Source organism: Blennius ocellaris, assembly GCF_963422515.1.
Source record: "Blennius ocellaris genome assembly, chromosome: 10".
Taxonomy (NCBI): domain Eukaryota; kingdom Metazoa; phylum Chordata; class Actinopteri; order Blenniiformes; family Blenniidae; genus Blennius; species Blennius ocellaris.
Window position 1 is genome coordinate 1,901,905 of NC_137659.1, and position 18,521 is coordinate 1,920,425.

The window sequence follows — 18,521 nt, forward strand, 5'->3', positions numbered from 1 at the left end:
GTCCTGCCGCTATACAACTGAATAATGTGATTGTATGAGGGCTGCGACTCAGACTTATCCTCTTCAGTAAAAATAGTGTGCATGATGTGTGTTTCGAGACGTTGGCATCTGGACGCGACCCACAAACCTGCAACTCTTTGAGAAAATCAATCCTGCACAAATGTACTTTGACATATTATTTCTAATTGATATTCTATATATTTTTCATATCTAGTATATGCCCATATATATTTAGGATAGTGTCATATGGCTTTGTTTACCATTCTCTTAATGGTAAACAAATTGAACAAGTGCGTGTAAATACATTTTTAGGAATTACTTTTGATGAAAAGCTCATAGAAATACCCCAAAGTCAAAATTTGCACACACACAAAAAAAAAATGTGGCCATAATTTGTCAAATCTGATCAGAATTCAATCAAAATTCACTCAACTTATTACAAATTCATCTATATGTGAGTTATGGTGGGGAAATATGTAGAAAACAAATATTGATTACATTTTTTTTACTTCAGAAGAAGAATTAGGCTCATAAATCAAGCTGATTATTATTATTGTGGTCCAACAAATCCTCTGTTTGCCATCTTAAAGTGCTAGAAATACACAATATTGTCGACCTCAATACACTAGTTTTTGCATCACATATACTTAATAATCTTTCTATATGTGTGAAATATACTTTGAAATCCTTCAAATCAATAATGCCGTAAAAAAAATTTGAGATGTCCGGAACCACATGGAGGCTCTCCTCTGATCCCTCTCTCTCTCTCTGGTTTCCTGTCTCAGGTACTGGGATCCGGGTCCCCGGGCGGACCCCATGGAGGACCAGCGGTACATCTGGGGGGGATTCGCTTACCTGCAAGACATGATCGAACACGGGATCATCAAGCTTCACACGGGCAACGACTGGCCGCTGGGCGTCTACGTCCAGCAGATGCCGTATCCGTGTTACGTGGACGACCTGTGAGTGGAAAAGTCATTTTGTACCGGAGGTGTCAAACATTTTACTTCGTATCTTACTACATAATAACCTATAAACTTAAAATCAAACATTTGAATTGATTTATTGATTTTTTTAAATTATTTAAAATTATTCTTATTTTTTAATTCATTTATTTTTATTTTTATTTCTATTTCTATTTCTATTTCTATTTCTATTTTTATTTTATTTATTTTATTTATTTTATTTATTTTATTTATTTTATTTATTATATTTATTTTATTTATTTTATTTATATTTTAAACTGAATTATTACAGCAGGAAAGGACCACAATGTCAACATGAATCCAATTCTATTAAAACCATCTGGTGCAAAAAACTGTGAAATGCCAAAAAATTTAAATAAATACAATTCTGCTGCATATGCATATTATTATAAACTATAAACTTTAGTGGTTTGACCACCAGGCCTTGTGTTTAACACCCTTCTTCTATATGAATGTGTCACTTTTTCCGTGCGTTTACCGGAAAGGTTAAATAAATTATTTTAGACACAAGAAGACTTTGACACATTAATGGGAGAAAATGTACTTTACCAGATGAGAGTAAAAGTCATACAGTAGATTCTGCATCAATCTCAGTGGTGGCGGTTTAATCTGAATAATCTGATGATGATGATGATGATGATAATGTTAAGATTTTGAAATGATGCAATCCCAAATGTTTTCACATTTAGAGAGATCTCCAAATGTACACCAATCTGTTCGTGTTTTAGTTAATTGATTAATCTAAAAAGTGTTTATTGATGATTTTACGAGTGAAATGGACGTTCATGTGGATGTTGTTAGTTTTATTATGACATTCACTGATGTTATAAAGATATTTCCAGTTTAAGTTTGTTTAAAACAGTCTTGTTCTGTTGCTTTTATCAGCGAACCTTGAATGAAAATAAGAGACTTCTCTTTTCTTTTATTTCTCTCTTAGAAGGTTTTTCCTTTATTATATGTATTCTAAAGCTGATAAAGCGCCAACGCCTCCTTTCCTTTCCTTTCCTCTCCTCTCCCTGTTCGTCCGAAGCTTCATGATCACTCTGAACCGCTGCTTCCCGATGTTCATGGTGCTGGCCTGGATCTACTCCGTGTCCATGACGGTGAAGAGCATCGTGCTGGAGAAGGAGCTGCGCCTCAAGGAGACGCTCAAAGCCATGGGCGTGGACAACGGCGTCATCTGGTACACCTGGTTCATCGACAGCTTCGTCATGATGACGGCCAGCACGGCGCTGCTCACGGCCATCGTGATGGTGAGGTCAAAGATCAAAGGTCAATCAGATAAAGCTTTTTTTTTTTCTTCCCTTTTTTTAAATAACCTCTTGGCCTGCTCTCCATCCTCAGGGTGGGAAGGTGCTGAATTACAGCGACCCGGTGCTCGTCTTCTTCTTCCTGCTGACCTTCACCGTGGCAACCATCATGCAGTGCTTCCTGATGAGCGTCTTCTTCAACCAGGCCAACCTGGCGGCCGCCTGCAGCGGCATCGTCTACTTCACCCTCTACCTGCCGCACGTCCTCTGCTTCGCCTGGCAGGACCGCGTCACCAAGAGCATGAAGATGGCCGCCGTACGCCTCCTTTTTCAATTTGCTTTCACGTTACCAATATCTTTTAGACGTTCCAAGGTGGAGATAGAAACGGTGGGGAGATCGCTCTTTTGCTATTGCTGCTCCCAGACCGTGGAACAAACTGACCCATTCCTAAATAAAACACAGGTTTTATTCGCACATTCGCACCATCACTGATCTCGGCCTTTTTAAATCAAAGCTGAAAACTCACTTTTTTAAGTCGGCTTTTAACTCCGTCCAGGGCAGTGTATTTTAATCTGTATGCTCTGTTTTTTATGAATCTCTGTAAGGCGTCACCAACCTGCAGCACCTACAGTCAGCACCTGTGTTTTATTTATTGTTTTATGTATTATTTATTTCTTAACGTATTGGGGTTTTTCTTTTCTTTTTTATATATATAGCTTTGTTGTAAAGCACTTTGGATACCACTAGGCGATTGTAAAGGGCTATAGAAATAAAGTTTGATAATCAAAAGTTGAGAACTAATTTTTAGTTTGTTTGTTTTGTTGTGTTTCCGCCTCCAGAGCTTGTTGTCCCCGGTGGCTTTCGGCTTCGGCACGGAGTACCTGTCCCGGTACGAGGAGCAGGGCCTGGGTCTGCAGTGGAACAACATCCAGAGCAGCCCGCTGGAAAAGGACACGTACTCCTTCATGACCTCCGTCCTCATGATGGCGTTCGACGCCGTTTCCTACGGCGTCCTGGCCTGGTATCTGGATAACGTCTTCCCAGGTTGGGCTGCCAAAACATCACTTATTTGTAGTTAGAACATTAGCGGGACGGAGCTGTAAACCATGTGCTTGCTGATATTTTTTTTTTAAATTATGTTTTTTTGTCCTTCTCCAGGGCAGTACGGCGTCGGCCGCCCGTTCTACTTCCCCTTCCAGCCGTCGTACTGGCAGAGAGCTTCGCCCTCACGTGAAGAAATGGCTGCTCAAGGTTAGTCCGTCGGAGGAGGAACCGCTTAAAGAAGGGAATTCATGCAGCTACAGTCCACATTCATCCAGGGGATGAAGGCATTACCAACTCAACCACTGTAATCTGGATTTATAGTATTTTTGTAGAAAGAAGTAAGAGACAAGTGAGGGAATGTGTATTTTTTTCTTTTCCTTAGATAATCACTACCGGGAGAGTTTTTTTTAAACGTAATTGTTGGAAAATCATTGTAAGACTAGAAGTTATATCCAAATAAGGATATACAATTCCCAGTTAGACCACTGTTTTTTTCCCACTTCGACGATTGTGTTTTTTTCCCCCTGAGAGACGATTCCCATTTAAACAACTTAGTTAAAAATTGTGGCGGGGAAATAAAATAAAAAATAAATAAACAGCCAAAAAGAGGTGTTTTTTAAATAAAAACTTTTTTTTGAATTCATAATTATTATTATTATCCATCATTTGACTCTCCTGTTTCTCCTACTTTGTTTTGGTCTCTTCGAGTTATTAATTCCCAGACACTAAATAAGTGATAAAGTGTCTCCTATAGCCACTCCAGATCTGGACAAACCTGAAGCGGAGCCCCAGGAGAAGGACGTGGAGAGCCCAGGCTCGCCGGAGACGTACACGTGCAACGGCTCGGCCAGCAGGAAGACCTGCAAACACCAGAGCAAGAGGGAGCGACTGGAGAGAGAGAGGGAGCTCCTGAGACGGCAGGAAGAGACGCCGGACGCCGAGGAGACGCCTCAGGAGTCGGGGAAAGACGGTGAGAGGGTGGAGGGGGGGGGGGACGGATAAAACACAGTCACCGGGTTGCTTTTACTCCACGGAGCAAATCTGCCTCGTAGGAGGACGAGGACATCTGGGGACATCTAGTGGAGAGTTAGAGAAACAGTTTGCTCAGGGCGGCAGTCGCCTAAAGGGTTGCTGGTTTGAATCCCGTCGCCGAGCGATGACAACTCCTGGTCCACGAGCGAGAGGGAGTCGAATCTGCTGAAAGTGTCGTCAAACATGAGGCTCGTAATAACTTCAAAGAAAGCATTGATTTAAAAGAAAGAAAAAAAAAATGTTAAGAGGAACATACAACACGACTCCACGTTAGATTAGTTTGTAAAAACACCCATAATGCAACAGCTGTGGGAGAATTTAGTTTTTGAGACGTTTTATTCAAGTTGGCTTTTTGTTTATCATAGTTAATTATCTGGTTTTAATGATAAATATCGACATTTTCAGCATAGCAAAGAGAATCTTTAAAGTTCACATTTAAAGGTTATTATTGCACTATTTTCTTCAAAAACTCGGAAAACAAAAACCTTTTAAATTACAAGGAGTTTTCAAACGTAGCGTTATTCCCACACTACGGCTGTTCAGCGTCTGCACTGCGTTTCCCGCCGCAGGTCAGCTGTTCTTTGAGCCCGACCCGGCGGGCCTGCCGATGGGGGTCCAGATCCAGGACCTGGTGAAGGTGTACGACGGCGCCTCCCGCCCGGCCGTCGACCGCCTCAGCATCAACTTCTACGAGGGTCAGATCACGTCCTTTTTGGGGCACAACGGGGCCGGAAAAACCACCACGATGTGAGCTGGAATCCTTTATCTCACCTTCATATTTAGACCAAATGTTGTTGGGTTTGTTTTTTAACCAAGATGATGTGTTCTACGGCTCCAGGTCCATCCTGACCGGCCTCTACCCTCCCACGTCGGGCACAGCCTACATTAACGGCAGAGACATCAGGACCGACATGGACATCATCCGCACCTCTCTGGGGATGTGCCCGCAGTACAACATCCTCTTCAAACAGTAGGTGCAATTCCAGCCTGGAAAATGTCGGCGCCGCGGGAAAAACCCGGCTCCAGTTCCCGCCGCTTTATCTCTCGTCTCGCCCCAAGTCTCACCGTGGAGGAGCACATCCTCTTCTACTCGCTGCTGAAGGGGCGGTCCCGGGCGGAGGCGGAGCGGGAGGTGGAGGACATGCTGGTGGACCTGGCGCTGCCGCACAAGAGAGACGACGAGGCTCAGAACCTCTCAGGTCGGCCTGTTCGTTCCCCTGTGTGTGTGTGCGTGTGCGTGCGTGTGTGCGTGCGTGTGTGTGTGTGTGTGTGTGTGTGTGTGTGTGTGTGTGTGTGTGTGTGTGTGTGTGTGTGTGTGTGTGTGTGTGTGTGTGTGTGTGTGTGTGTGTCGGACTCAGCCGCCCCGTTGTCCTCACAGGCGGCATGCAGAGGAAGCTGTCCGTCGCCATGGCGTTCGTTGGAGGGTCAAAGGTCGTCATCCTGGATGAGCCCACCTCGGGCGTGGATCCGTATTCCAGGAGATCCATCTGGGATTTACTTCTAAAATACAAATCTGGTAAAAAAAAAAAACAACAACAGAAAAACACAAATATAACATCTCTTTAACCAACATATGTTCACATTGCAACCATCCAGGTCGACGTTCCACCACGTTCGCTCATGAATAAATGCACATTTTTAACATTTCTCATCATTATGAGCCTCTTTCCACCGCTACGTAGAAAATACTGGAGATAAAACAAAATGTTTTTCCGAGTTCTCCCGAGGCATTTGAATTAAGCAGTGAGCTGATCAAAGGAGGCGGGAGGAAAAAAGAAAAAGAAAATCCATTTCTCAGCAAAGCGCAAACATTTAGTGCTAAAATCAACAGCGTTTGTTTAATATCTCGTTCTGGTTCCCTGAGGTAACGAGAGTTTCTCTTCCCCCCCCCCCCCCCCCCCCCCCCGCGACAGGCCGCACCGTGATCCTGTCCACGCACCACATGGACGAGGGCCGACCTGCTGAGCGACCGCATCGCCATCATCTCCAAGGGGCAGCTGCACTGCAGCGGCTCGCCGCTCTTCCTCAAGAACTGCTTCGGCGTCGGCTTCTATCTCACTCTGGTGCGCCGCATGAGGGACCTCAAGAAGAGGGAGGTGAGTGGTTGTCTCAAAGTTTCCCCACGGGAAGAAGATCAACGGACGCGTTTCTCGTCTTCTCTTGACATCTCGTCTGTTCCCGTCAGAACGACTGCGACTGCGCCTCCGACTGCTCCTGCGCCTGCTCCATCTGCACCGCATACAAAGACCAGGCCCACAGCCAGTGCCAGCAGCTGGACAGAGTTCTGGATGGTAAAGTGCAAAAAAAAAAAAAAAAATGTGTTCTGGATCCCCATTAAAAAAAAAAAATCTAGACCACATACATATTTGACATTTATGCTCCTTTAAATTTCAGGGGTGAACAATAGATTTTTTATAGATAAGAGGGATTGAGTTCAAGTTTAATTACGTTTTTTTATTTTCCAACTATATCCGGTAGAAAAATCCCCGTGCGTAATAAAGACGAGAGGCAGGAGGTTACCTCTGTGTTAAATTCATCTAAATGTGATATGGACTGAAAACAAGGTGCGAACAATTATTGGAACACACCCCCCCCCCCCTCCCTCATGAATATGGTCTGTGGTCTGATGATGCTTAAACTGCAAAAAGTGTTAATTAATAACAAGCAAAAACAAAACAAACACAACAAATAATAGATAATTGATGTATTTTAAGCAAAAATAAATAAATAAATTATCATAATAATAAATTAGGCTAAATGACCTTGTCTCAATATTGTCAATGTGAACACAATTTATTATTATTACTTTATTATTATTATTATTGTAAATTGTTTGCTTTTTCTGTGCTAATTTTTTTTTTTTATTAATTTTTATTATTATTATTTATTTTATTTTATTGTGCTGGTGTTGCTGTCTTGTTCTTTCTTTGTGTTTACTGTCAAGAAGAAAAACGGACAAATGAAAATAAAGAGTTAAAAAAAATTTTTTAATTCATCTAAATGTAATCAAATGTTATTCTGATCGATGCGACGCGCCGTTTTGACAGTTAAACTCTCGTGCTCTTAAAACTACTGACAAGAGAAACGGAGACGATTAAATATTCATCAGTCCCGGGGAGAAAAAAGAAAAATCACAGCAAAATACAAATAAATTCTGTCATGAAATTAAGGTAGAAGTTGATTGAAAGACTGTTGTGTCGTCCATGTCAATGAGTACAGGTATGGCAGTGTGTGTGTGTGTGTGTGTGTGTGTGTGTGTGTGTGTACTTGTTGAAATTCCCCTCAGTGACAGAACCTATTATTTTCCACATTCACATCACATCTATTATTCAGTGTTGATATTGACCCGCGAGCCTTTTCCTCCTCTTTTAGCCTGAGGACTCATTAGATGCGAAACCACAAAGCGCTTTAAAGAGTTTAGAAATGTTTTTGATTCACCGGCCGCAGCGTCTTCCTCTCCTTCCTCCTTCCTCCTTCCTCCTTCCTCCTTCCTCCCCGATGTCTCTCACTGTGGAAACCCTCCGCTCCGCAGCAGCTCCTCCACTAACCGTCTCCGCCGTCTTCCCCTCAGGGGACGTGGACGGCATCACCCGCCTGATCCACCACCACGTCCCCGAGGCCAAGCTGATCGAGACCATTGGACAGGAGTTGACCTACCTGCTGCCCAACAAGGGCTTCAAGCACCGAGCGTACGCCAGCCTGTTCAGGGAGCTGGAGGACACGATGGGCGACATGGGCCTGAGCAGCTTCGGCATCTCCGACACGTCGCTGGAGGAGGTGGGAGCTTCAGCGCTTCAATACAACGTTTAAGTCTTTTAGCAAACTTAATGTGAAACTCTTTAATTACTTTACACAACCGCCTTCATTTAGGCCCGTTTAGATGTTATGAATAGAACAGAATAGAATAGAGTAGAATAAAATAGAACGGCTTTATTAATCCCTGAAGTAAATGTATTATTCTATCTATCTATCTATCTGTTGACATATCTATCTATCTATCTATCTATCTATCTATCTATCTATCTATCTATCTATCTATCTATCTATCTATCTATCTATCTATCTATCTATCTATCTATCTATCTATCTATCTATCTATCTGTTGACCTATCTATCTATCTATCTATCTATCTATCTATCTATCTATCTATCTATCTATCTATCTATCTATCTATCTATCTATCTATCTATCTATCTATCTATCTATCTATCTATCTATCTATCTATCTATCTATCTATCTATCTATCTATCTATCTATCTGTTGACCTATCTATCTATCTATCTATCTATCTATCTATCTATCTATCTATCTATCTATCTATCTATCTATCTATCTATCTATCTATCTATCTGTCTGTCTGTCTGTCTGTCTGTCTGTCTGTCTGTCTGTCTGTCTGTCTGTCTGTCTGTCTGTCTGTCTGTCTGTCTATCCTTCTATCTATCTATCTATCTATCTATCTATCTGTTGACATATCTGTCTATCTGTCTATCTATCTATCTATCTATCTATCTATCTATCTATCTATCTATCTATCTATCTATCTATCTATCTATCTATCTATCTATCTATCTATCTATCTATCTATCTATATATCTGTTGACCTATCTATCTATCTATCTATCTATCTATCTATCTATCTATCTATCTATCTATCTATCTATCTATCTATCTATCTATCTATCTATCTATCTATCTATCTATCTATCTATCTATCTATCTATCTATCTATCTATCTATCTGTCTGTCTGTCTGTCTGTCTGTCTGTCTGTCTGTCTGTCTGTCTGTCTGTCTATCCTTCTATCTATCTATCTATCTATCTATCTATCTATCTGTTGACATATCTGTCTATCTGTCTGTCTGTCTGTCTGTCTGTCTATCTCTCTATCTGTTGACATATCTATCTATCTATCTATCTATCTATCTATCTATCTATCTATCTCTCTATCTGTTGACATATCTATCTATCTATCTATCGATATCTATCTATCTATCTATCTATATCTATCTATCTATCTATCTATCTATCTGTTGACATATCTATCTTTCTATCTATAATCTATCTATCTATAATCTGTCTATCTATTATCTATCTATCTATCTATCTATCTTGCGTATAAGTATTAAAATAAATACTTCAAAGTAGAAGCAAAGATTCAACTTCTTTAATTTGGTAAAAGTAAAAATAACATATAAAATGTTTGTGGGAGTGGATCAGTAACGACTCGTACTGAAGAAGAACATCATTCACTTCGTATTGTAGTTTAAGGTCAAAAATAAATAAAAGTCAACAACCTCACTGGCCGTCGTTTCAAACTGGGAGGAGCTTCTGATCTGGAAATAAAGACGAGAAAACATGATATTTACACAAATACTTGTGCATTTGAATGTAAAGCTAAAAAGTCCGAAGAGCACAAATACCTGAGAAATATTAAGTAGAAGAACAAAGTAGTTGATTACTGATTACTTTCCAGAATGTTGCTCATCTTAGCTATTTTCATCTGGTCGTATGTTTTTCCATGATTTTTCCAGTTTGATCTCAATTAAAACTTTAAAAATCGATCTAATCCGGCCCGCCATGTGATTTTTGAAGTGTGAAGTATAAAAATGAAAACTGACAAGAGGCTGATCTAAAAACACGAGATTGGCAAAAATGACGTTCAAAACCTCCCTTTGGTCAGAATTTGACTCCCGACATTAATGCATCTGTGGCGGTCACATGACTCAACACCTTTCACAATAAAAGGACGAGTCCAACTTGTGTGAAGTGATACTTTAGACACGTAAACTCAATTTCCAGATGATGACAAATTGTTTTAACCCTGAATAAAAATATATCCAGATGCAGGCGACTGAGGGTATTTTTTTGCAAATATAATATCTGATTAACTTTAATATGTAAATTTCAGAATAGACAAAAAGTTCCAAAAGGATCAAAAGAAGGAAAGACTTTGACATTTGTCCATATCTGCAGTTTACTATGTTACGTTTGACTTGTTGGGCCTCCAGAGGTCAGATCGGGGTGAATGTGGCCCCTCAACTGAAATGACTTTGACACCCCTGATTTCGAGAATAAAGAAATAACTTTCTTTTTTTCGTCACTGTTGCCAGATATTCATAAAGGTCACTGCGGATGGAGAAGCTGCGAATAACGCCACCACTGCTGGTAAAATACCGCCTCTCATATTCCGCTTGGCCTTTTTCCTGGATATGAATTCACGTTGACCCGTCCCTGTAACGTCTTCCTCCCAGCGTTTGTTTGTTTTTTGTTTTTTTAACTTCTACTTTAGTGACGTGATCAAGTAGCTGCTGTGCTTTTCTGCATGTGGTGTGTTTGTGTTTTTTTTTGTTGTCTCTCCTAGTTTGTGTTTGTCTTTGTGTTTCACTCTGGTTGTTGTACTCCCTCCCGCCTCTAGAAGAGTGGATGTTAAAGGGAAGACAAAATGGCGGCAAGGTCGGAGCGGAGGGTGATGAAGGTCAGCGAATCGAGCGCCACTTGACGGAAGCGCGGCAAAAAAAATTTAAAGAAAAAAAAAAAAAAAGCTTTTTGTCCTCCTCCCTGTCCGAACTGATTAGACCTGGGACAGTCGGGGGGGGGGGGGGGGGGGGGGGGAACTGAACGGCTTTTCTTCCTGTTTGAGTTTGATTTGATCAGATCAGAACTGTTAACACTTCAATTTGTCTCAGATTTAACAAGTTCTATCTGACCCAGGTCTATGAGGATGTTTCTGTACTGTCACAAAAATAAATAAATAAATAAATAAACCTATTCCTTCTGCTCACACATTTCTATAGAGCTTATCAAACTGTTAGGTCACATTAGAAGCTCTGTTCAGTAGGACTGAAGCAAAGAGTTGTTCTCTGCTCTTTATTTACTGCATGTTTGTTTGTTTGTTTCGTTGGCCGCAGACTGTAACGACGTGAACCATGCGTCTGACAGCAGCGCGGGAAAAGGCTCCAGGCAGGTGAAAGGCTCCACGTTGACCCTGAAGCAGTTCCACGCTCTGCTGGTGAAGAGGTTTCATCACGCCACGCGAAGCCAGAAAGACTTCCTGGCACAGGTAAAAATTAAAATAAATAAATAAATAACAACGAGCTGAGGGCAAAGTGAGGTGGACTTTTCCAAGTCCGAGCGCCTGGATGAGAAAATTAGAATACTTTCTGTGAGGTTTGTCTGTTCTACTTGTGAGTTTCTTGTCCAACACTGACTCCGTGTGTTTTCCATGATGGCGTGTCGAATTCTGCCGACTTTGCGATTTCAGGTCGTGCTTCCCGCCAGCTTCGTCCTGATCGCGCTGGTCTTCACCACGGTCGTCCCCCCGTTTGGAGAGTATCCCAGTCTGACCCTGAGCCCCTGGATGTACGGACAGCAGTTCACCTTCGTCAGGTCAGACCGCGGGACACAAACCTGGGAGGTCGTCCACTGCTGAATCGAGATTGACGGCGACCCGTCGTCCTGAAATAACCTTTAGTGACATGTTGCAGAATGACGGCGGTTTGGAGAGGAAATCCCAGTGAGAGGCTTTGACTTTGGTCTCTTCTTTGTGTTTTCTTTCCCGCTCCGTGCAGCAATGAGCAGCCGTTTGACCCCAGAATGAAACGCTTCACCGAGAGCCTGTTTCATCCACCAGGACTGGGCACACGATGCATGGAGGGTGAACCTTTAGGGTGAGGGAGGAAAGAACCATCTGATATATCACACATCCCATAATATCTAAAAAACTACAGCTAACATCTCATCACATCTTCCAGACATTGTGTTTCTTTTTCTTCAGCCATCATGTTTTGTCAATATTATTTTCATCATTATCATTATTATCATTTAATTAATTTCTTTTTTGTATTATTGTAGTATTCCGGACACGCACGTCTGTACAAAACAGAGCTTTATGCTAATTTGGACGTATCTATTTATAGACACGCACAATAACACGTGTACAGATACACGTATTAGTTGCAATAATGACATTTATAGCAGTTTTTCTTCAAAGTAGCCAGAGATGAGTCAAGCAAAAAAAAAAAAGGTTTCACGTATGGGTTTGCAATTAGTGATTTTTATTCTCCCCACATAGCGAGAAGTTCCCCGGTTCGAATCCGGTGGGACGTTCTGTATGAGCTTTGCATGTTATTTGTGTTTGTGCCGGATACTCTTGAGAGTTTTGGTTTTTTTTTCTCACAGTTCTCTTTAAGTGTGGGTTATTATCTGCCTCTCTGCCCCCCCCCCTCACCCTCCCAGAATGCCCTGCAGTAACAGCACCCCGGAGTGGGACGACCCCGGCGCCGTCCTGCAGAGCCCCGAGTGGAGCGACAGGAACCCGTCGCCCACCTGCCAGTGCAGCACCAGCGAGAAGCTCACCATGATGCCCATCTGCCCCACCGGGGCGGGGGGCCCGCCCCCCCGCCGGAGGCTGGAGGCCTCGGGAGACACCATGCTGGATCTGACGGACAGGAACATCTCGGACTACCTGGTCAAGACGTACCCCGGTCTCATCAGAACCAGGTCCGTTTGGCCCGGAGGCGGCGCTCAAAGTCAAATCTCGTTTTTAATAGTTACCTGAATCTCCTTCTACTTTTCAATCCGCAGCTTGAAGAGCAAATACTGGGTGAACGAACAACGGTACGTCTTTGCTCGAGTATTATCAATTATATCAGAAGTACACTACAAGCAAACTTAAAAGATTACATTAAGTATACTGAAAAGTGTACTTTCAAAGAGAAAAGTATACTCAATTATATCAGAAGTACACTACAAGCAAACTTATATTTTTACTTTAAGTATACTGAAAAGTGTACTTTCAAAGATAAAAGTATACTCAATTATATCAGAAGTACACTACAAGCAAACTTATATTTTTACTTTAAGTATACTGAAAAGTGTACTTTCAAAGAGAAAAGTATACTCAATTGTATCAGAAGTACACAACAAGCAAACTTAAAAGATTAAATTAAGTATATTGTAAAGTATACTTTCAAAGAGAAAAGTATACTCAATTATATCAGAAGTACACTACAAGTAAACTTATATTATTACTGTAAGTATACTGAAAAGTATACTTTCAAAGAGAAAAGTATACTCAATTATATCAGAAGTACACTGCAAGTAAACATATATTATTACTTTAAGTATACTGTAAAGTATACTTTCAAAGAGAAAAGTATACTCAATTATATCAGAAGTACACTACAAGTAAACTTATATTATTACTTTAAGTATACTGAAAAGTATACTTTCAAGGAGAAAAGTATACTCAATTATATCAGAAGTACACTACAAGCCAACTTATATTTTTACTTTAAGTATACTGAAAAGTATACTTTCAAAGAGAAAAGTATACTCAATTATATCAGAAGTACACTACAAGCAAACTTATATTTTTACTTTAAGTATACTGAAAAGTATACTTTCAAAGAGAAAAGTATACTCAATTATATCAGAAGTACACTACAAGCCAACTTATATTTTTACTTTAAGTATACTGAAAAGTGTACTTTCAAAGAGAAAAGTATACTCAATTATATCAGAAGTACACTACAAGTAAACTTATATTATTACTTTAAGTATACTGAAAAGTATACTTTCAAAGAGAAAAGTATACTCAATTATATCAGAAGTACACTACAAGCAAACTTATATTTTTACTTTAAGTATACTGAAAAGTATACTTTCAAGGAGAAAAGTATACTCAATTATATCAGAAGTACACTACAAGCCAACTTATATTTTTACTTTAAGTATACTGAAAAGTGTACTTTCAAAGAGAAAAGTATACTCAATTATATCAGAAGTACACTACAAGCAAACTTAAAAGATTACTTTAAATACTTACCTTCGGCGTACTTTAAAGTATACTTGTAGTACACTACGAGCGGGCCAATTTATTCCCAAGGAGTATACTTGTAAGTAAACTTCTAGTGCAAGTACAAGTCCACTTGGGAGAATATACTAAGTATACATCAGCTACACTTGATCTTACATACTTGAAGTACAGGTCTTTTTGGTAAGGGAAGCTCCATCAAGGCGTGAAGCCGGAACGTTTGCTCCTCCGTCTCGTCAGATACGGAGGCTTGTCGGTCGGAGGACGGCTCCCCATCCTGGACGTGGATCCCCAAGACCTCCGGAGGGTTTTCCAGCAGCTGGGTCGGATGCTGAACATCACGGGGGTGATTGTGCTTTCCTCTGTCTGTCGTTTTTTTTTTTATTTGTGTGTTTTGTGTTGTTTTTGTTAATGGACTCGGCTGTTTCACAGGGTCACTACAGCGGCCGAGCTCTGCGGGAGTTTGGCACATTCCTGCGATACATGGAGAGTGAATTCAATGTCAAGGTGCGGGGGGGGGGGGGGGGGGGGGGTTTGTCTTCACTGTGCGCCGAGTTTCACGCGTCCTCTTAAATGGTACGTCCGGTTTAAATGAGCCGTTTTTTTTACTCTGCCAGGTTTGGTACAATAACAAAGGCTGGCACGCCATGGTGGCCTTCATGAACGTGGCCAATAACGCCATTCTGCGGGCGTTCCTGCCCTCGTACTCCAAGCAGATGGAGTTCGGTATCACCGCCATCAACCACCCGCTGAACCTCACCAAAGAGCAGCTCTCTGAAGTCACTGTGTGAGTAATACTTCAAATATCACAGATATTTTGCCTCCTTTTATAGTACTACTACTACTAATAATAATAATAATAAAAAAGCATTGTCGGAAGTATGAATAACCCATTTTATTATATTTTCAATACCTTTAATTGTAGAGTAATAATCCCCCGCCGTGGCCGATAGGCCCCGAAGGGGGATCTTGAAACAGTCTCCGTACGTCCGTCCGTACGTCCGTACGTCCGTCCGTTCGAACGTTTCTACCTATATCTCGGCAACCCCTGGGCCGAGATGTCCACATGTGGATACATCTCAGAGGGGGGAATGGATACTATGGTGACCTTGACCTAATTTGCATATTAAGTAGGTCACAGGGTCACGAAGTGCTTAAAAACACATTTTGGGCTCTGGAGGCCTAGGTTTTTGAGCTAGGGCTCTGGAATTTTATACACACTTGATACACACTCCAGGGATAACCTCCAGTACACCAAGTGACCTGACCTTGACCTTGAAGATTGGTAGGGTCTGAAGTTTGCTCGTCATGGTTGCACAATACATGTATTTTCAGATAAACATTTCTCCTCATTTCTCAGCAGTTCCTGGGCCCACAGTCACCAAACTTCACACATGGACACTCCACCTGGGGAGAAGGGGCACCATGGTGACCATGACCTAATTTGCATATCAGGTCACAGGGTCACTAAGTGCATAAAAAACACCTTTTGGGCTCTGGAGACGTATTTTGACATAGCTTATGAAGAAGACCTTTCAGATTCTACATAATTATCTACTAGGACCCATGGAACACCCTCTAGTGTACCAAGTGTGCTGCCTTAGAGCTGGCTTTGTGAGAAAATATAAAGCCCTCCGGCGGGGGATTAGCCGAGCAACGGCCTTCTTGTTTTTTTTATTTAACAAATGAAGAGACAGCTGGAATTTTAGCGATTTAAAAATGTGATTTTCTTTGGCTACAAAACTGAAGCCCTAAAGGTTTGCACATCATTCCAAAGTGTCATTTTGATGTACCTAATAGTACTTGAAATAGAATTTTGCTCATTTTTAAATATGAGTAAATTTGCAGTAACTTAAAGTACAAATCCCCCCCAAAACGCTGTACTAAATTCTTTACTTTTTTCCCCGGACATGCAGTGGATCTGTAAAATATTCCACATTTTGTGACGTTAAAGTGGATTAAATTCATTTTTGATGCTGGAATATCCAGACAGAAGCCTCTAGGTGGTAAAAGACGCATCGCAGCCCATCTGGAGTTTCACAAAATGCGCCTGAAAGCCTCTCAGACTATAAAAACGCTTCACAGTGAAGCATGGTGGTGGCAGCATCATGCTGGCAAGGTGTTTTTAATCCACTTCAGGCTGGTACATTACAAAATGGGAATATTTTCTGGATGCACTGTACTCATATTTACTTGCTTATATAAAAAAGAAAAAAGTCCCAAGTTTTTTTTTTTGTGGGGTTCAGTTTTCTCAGACTTTGCCGACGTCTTTGCCTCCGTCTGCTTCCTCCTCCAGCTTGACCACGTCCGTCGACGCCGTGGTGGCGATCTGTGTGATCTTCGCCATGTCCTTCATCCCCGCCAGCTTCCTCCTCTACCTCATCCAGGAGCGCGTCACCAACGCCAAGCACCTGCAGTTCGTCAGCGGCGTCAGCCCTTTGGTTTACTGGGTGGCCAACTTCTTCTGGGACATGGTGCGTTCACGTGAAAAGACTTTTCTCCTCGTATCTTAATGGCAGTAATCCGTCTCAACGTGAAATGTCTCCGTCTCCCAGATGAACTACTCCGTCAGCACGGCCATGGTCGTTGGCATTTTCCTGGCGTTTGACAAGAAGTGTTACACTTCAACCACCAACTTGCCGGCGCTGGTCACACTGCTTCTGCTCTACGGGTAAGCCGGTGCTTTAGTTAGCATGAAAGTAATAGAAATCGTACAAAAAGAGCACCGTGATCGTGTCCCGAGGGTTTTTTTATCCCCCGCCGTGGCTGATAGGCCCCGAAGGGGGATCTTGAAACAGTCTCCGTACGTACGTACGTCCGTTCGAACGTTTCTACCTATATCTCGGCAACCCCTGGGCCCACAGTGACCAAACTTCACATGTGGATACATCTCAGAGGGGGAAGGGATGCTATGGTGACCTTGACCTAATTTGCATATTAAGTAGGTCACAGGGTCACAAAGTGCTTAAAAACACATTTTGGGCTCTGGAGGCCTAGGTTTTTGAGCTAGGGCTCTGAAATTTTATACACACATGATACACACTCCAGGGATAACCTCCAGTACACCAAGTGACCTGACCTTGACCTTGAAGATTGGTAGGGTCTGAAGTTTGCTCGTCATGGTTGCACAATACATGTATTTTCATATAAACATTTCTCCTAATTTCTCAGCAGTTCCTGGGCCCACAGTCACCAAACTTCACACGTGGACACTCCACCTGGGGAGAAGGGGCACCATGGTGACCATGACCTAATTTGCATATCAGGTCACAGGGTCACTAAGTGCATAAAAAACACCTTTTGGGCTCTGGAGACGTATTTTGACATAGCTTATGAAGAAGACCTTTCAGATTCTACATAATTATCTACTAGGACCCATGGAACACCCTCTAGTGTACCAAGTGTGCTGCCTTAGAGCTGGCTTTGTGAGAAAATATAAAGCCGTCCGGCGGGGGGATTAGCCGAGCAACGGCCTTCTTGTTTTAATTGTCTTTGGCCTCATTCTCTCAGGTGGTCGGTGACACCCATGATGTACCCCCTCTCCTACCTCTTCAACGTCCCCAGCACCGCCTACGTCTCCCTGTCCTGCATCAACCTGTTCATTGGCATCAACAGCAGCGCCATCACTTTCATCCTGGAGCTTTTTGAAAACAATCGGGTAAGAGATGATGAGATTTGTGCGGAAAAAGCACAGCCAAATCCTTTTTTTTTTTTAACATAAATAAAGCAGGGAGGTTCTAACCTTTCTGCTGCAGATGATGAATCAATCATCAACTCATTAACATTTTGGGCTTGTATTTGGACTTTCATCCAATTTGGCTGTCAGCGGGGAAAAAACTACTTTTGGAACAACCGTCTGCTGTCCAAACAACCCAACGTGATGAAGAAGGCAAACTGATGAATGCATCAGTGAATAAACACTCAATTTGAACTGAGAGTGAGATATTTCTCAACCACTTGAGAGCAGAACAAGCAGCAGCAGCAGCAGCAGCACAGTCGCTCGCCAGCGGGAAACACAGTAAACACAGTAGATTTAACACATTTGTTCGAAAACACAATGCAGCTTCAGCTTGTTTTGAAAAACAAAACAAAAAAACAAGTGTTAGTGAGGTTGGTGATAATTTGGGAAAATAGAATGAATGCTAGAATGAAGCATATTGCAGTTGTGTCACCTGAATGCACCGTTCGAGCGAGTTGGCCTGTGATTGGCTGAGAGTGGAGAAGGGGGCGGGGTCAAGTGAGCGTGGGGAGCGCGGTGCGGAAATTGCTTTGTGTGTGTGTGTGTGTGTGTGTGTGTGTGTGTGTGTGTGTGTGTGTGTGTGTGTGTGTGTGTGTGTGTGTGTGTGTGTGTGTGTGTGTGTGTGTGACTACGAGGAGGGTCGTGCAGTGCAGAC

The 18,521-nt window shown here is 42.0% G+C and overlaps 1 protein-coding gene across 1 annotated transcript in view; it reads left to right on the plus strand.

The window, feature by feature from the left end:
* Positions 1–18,521, plus strand: part of LOC308135087 (retinal-specific phospholipid-transporting ATPase ABCA4-like) — a gene marked incomplete at its 5' end in the record, with an annotated part of 44,604 nt that overhangs the window by 15,602 nt on the left and 10,481 nt on the right. The window contains 27 exon segments of the mRNA XM_080502960.1: positions 786–962; positions 2,017–2,239; positions 2,331–2,552; positions 3,077–3,281; positions 3,396–3,488; positions 4,045–4,251; positions 4,883–5,060; positions 5,152–5,283; positions 5,373–5,512; positions 5,692–5,829; positions 6,227–6,264; positions 6,266–6,409; positions 6,499–6,604; positions 7,885–8,090; positions 10,424–10,478; positions 10,729–10,788; positions 11,222–11,373; positions 11,575–11,699; positions 11,882–11,980; positions 12,549–12,812; positions 12,897–12,929; positions 14,368–14,473; positions 14,560–14,634; positions 14,745–14,914; positions 16,424–16,601; positions 16,683–16,798; positions 17,638–17,785. Coding sequence (XP_080359086.1) covers positions 786–962; positions 2,017–2,239; positions 2,331–2,552; positions 3,077–3,281; positions 3,396–3,488; positions 4,045–4,251; positions 4,883–5,060; positions 5,152–5,283; positions 5,373–5,512; positions 5,692–5,829; positions 6,227–6,264; positions 6,266–6,409; positions 6,499–6,604; positions 7,885–8,090; positions 10,424–10,478; positions 10,729–10,788; positions 11,222–11,373; positions 11,575–11,699; positions 11,882–11,980; positions 12,549–12,812; positions 12,897–12,929; positions 14,368–14,473; positions 14,560–14,634; positions 14,745–14,914; positions 16,424–16,601; positions 16,683–16,798; positions 17,638–17,785 — 3,790 coding nt within the window.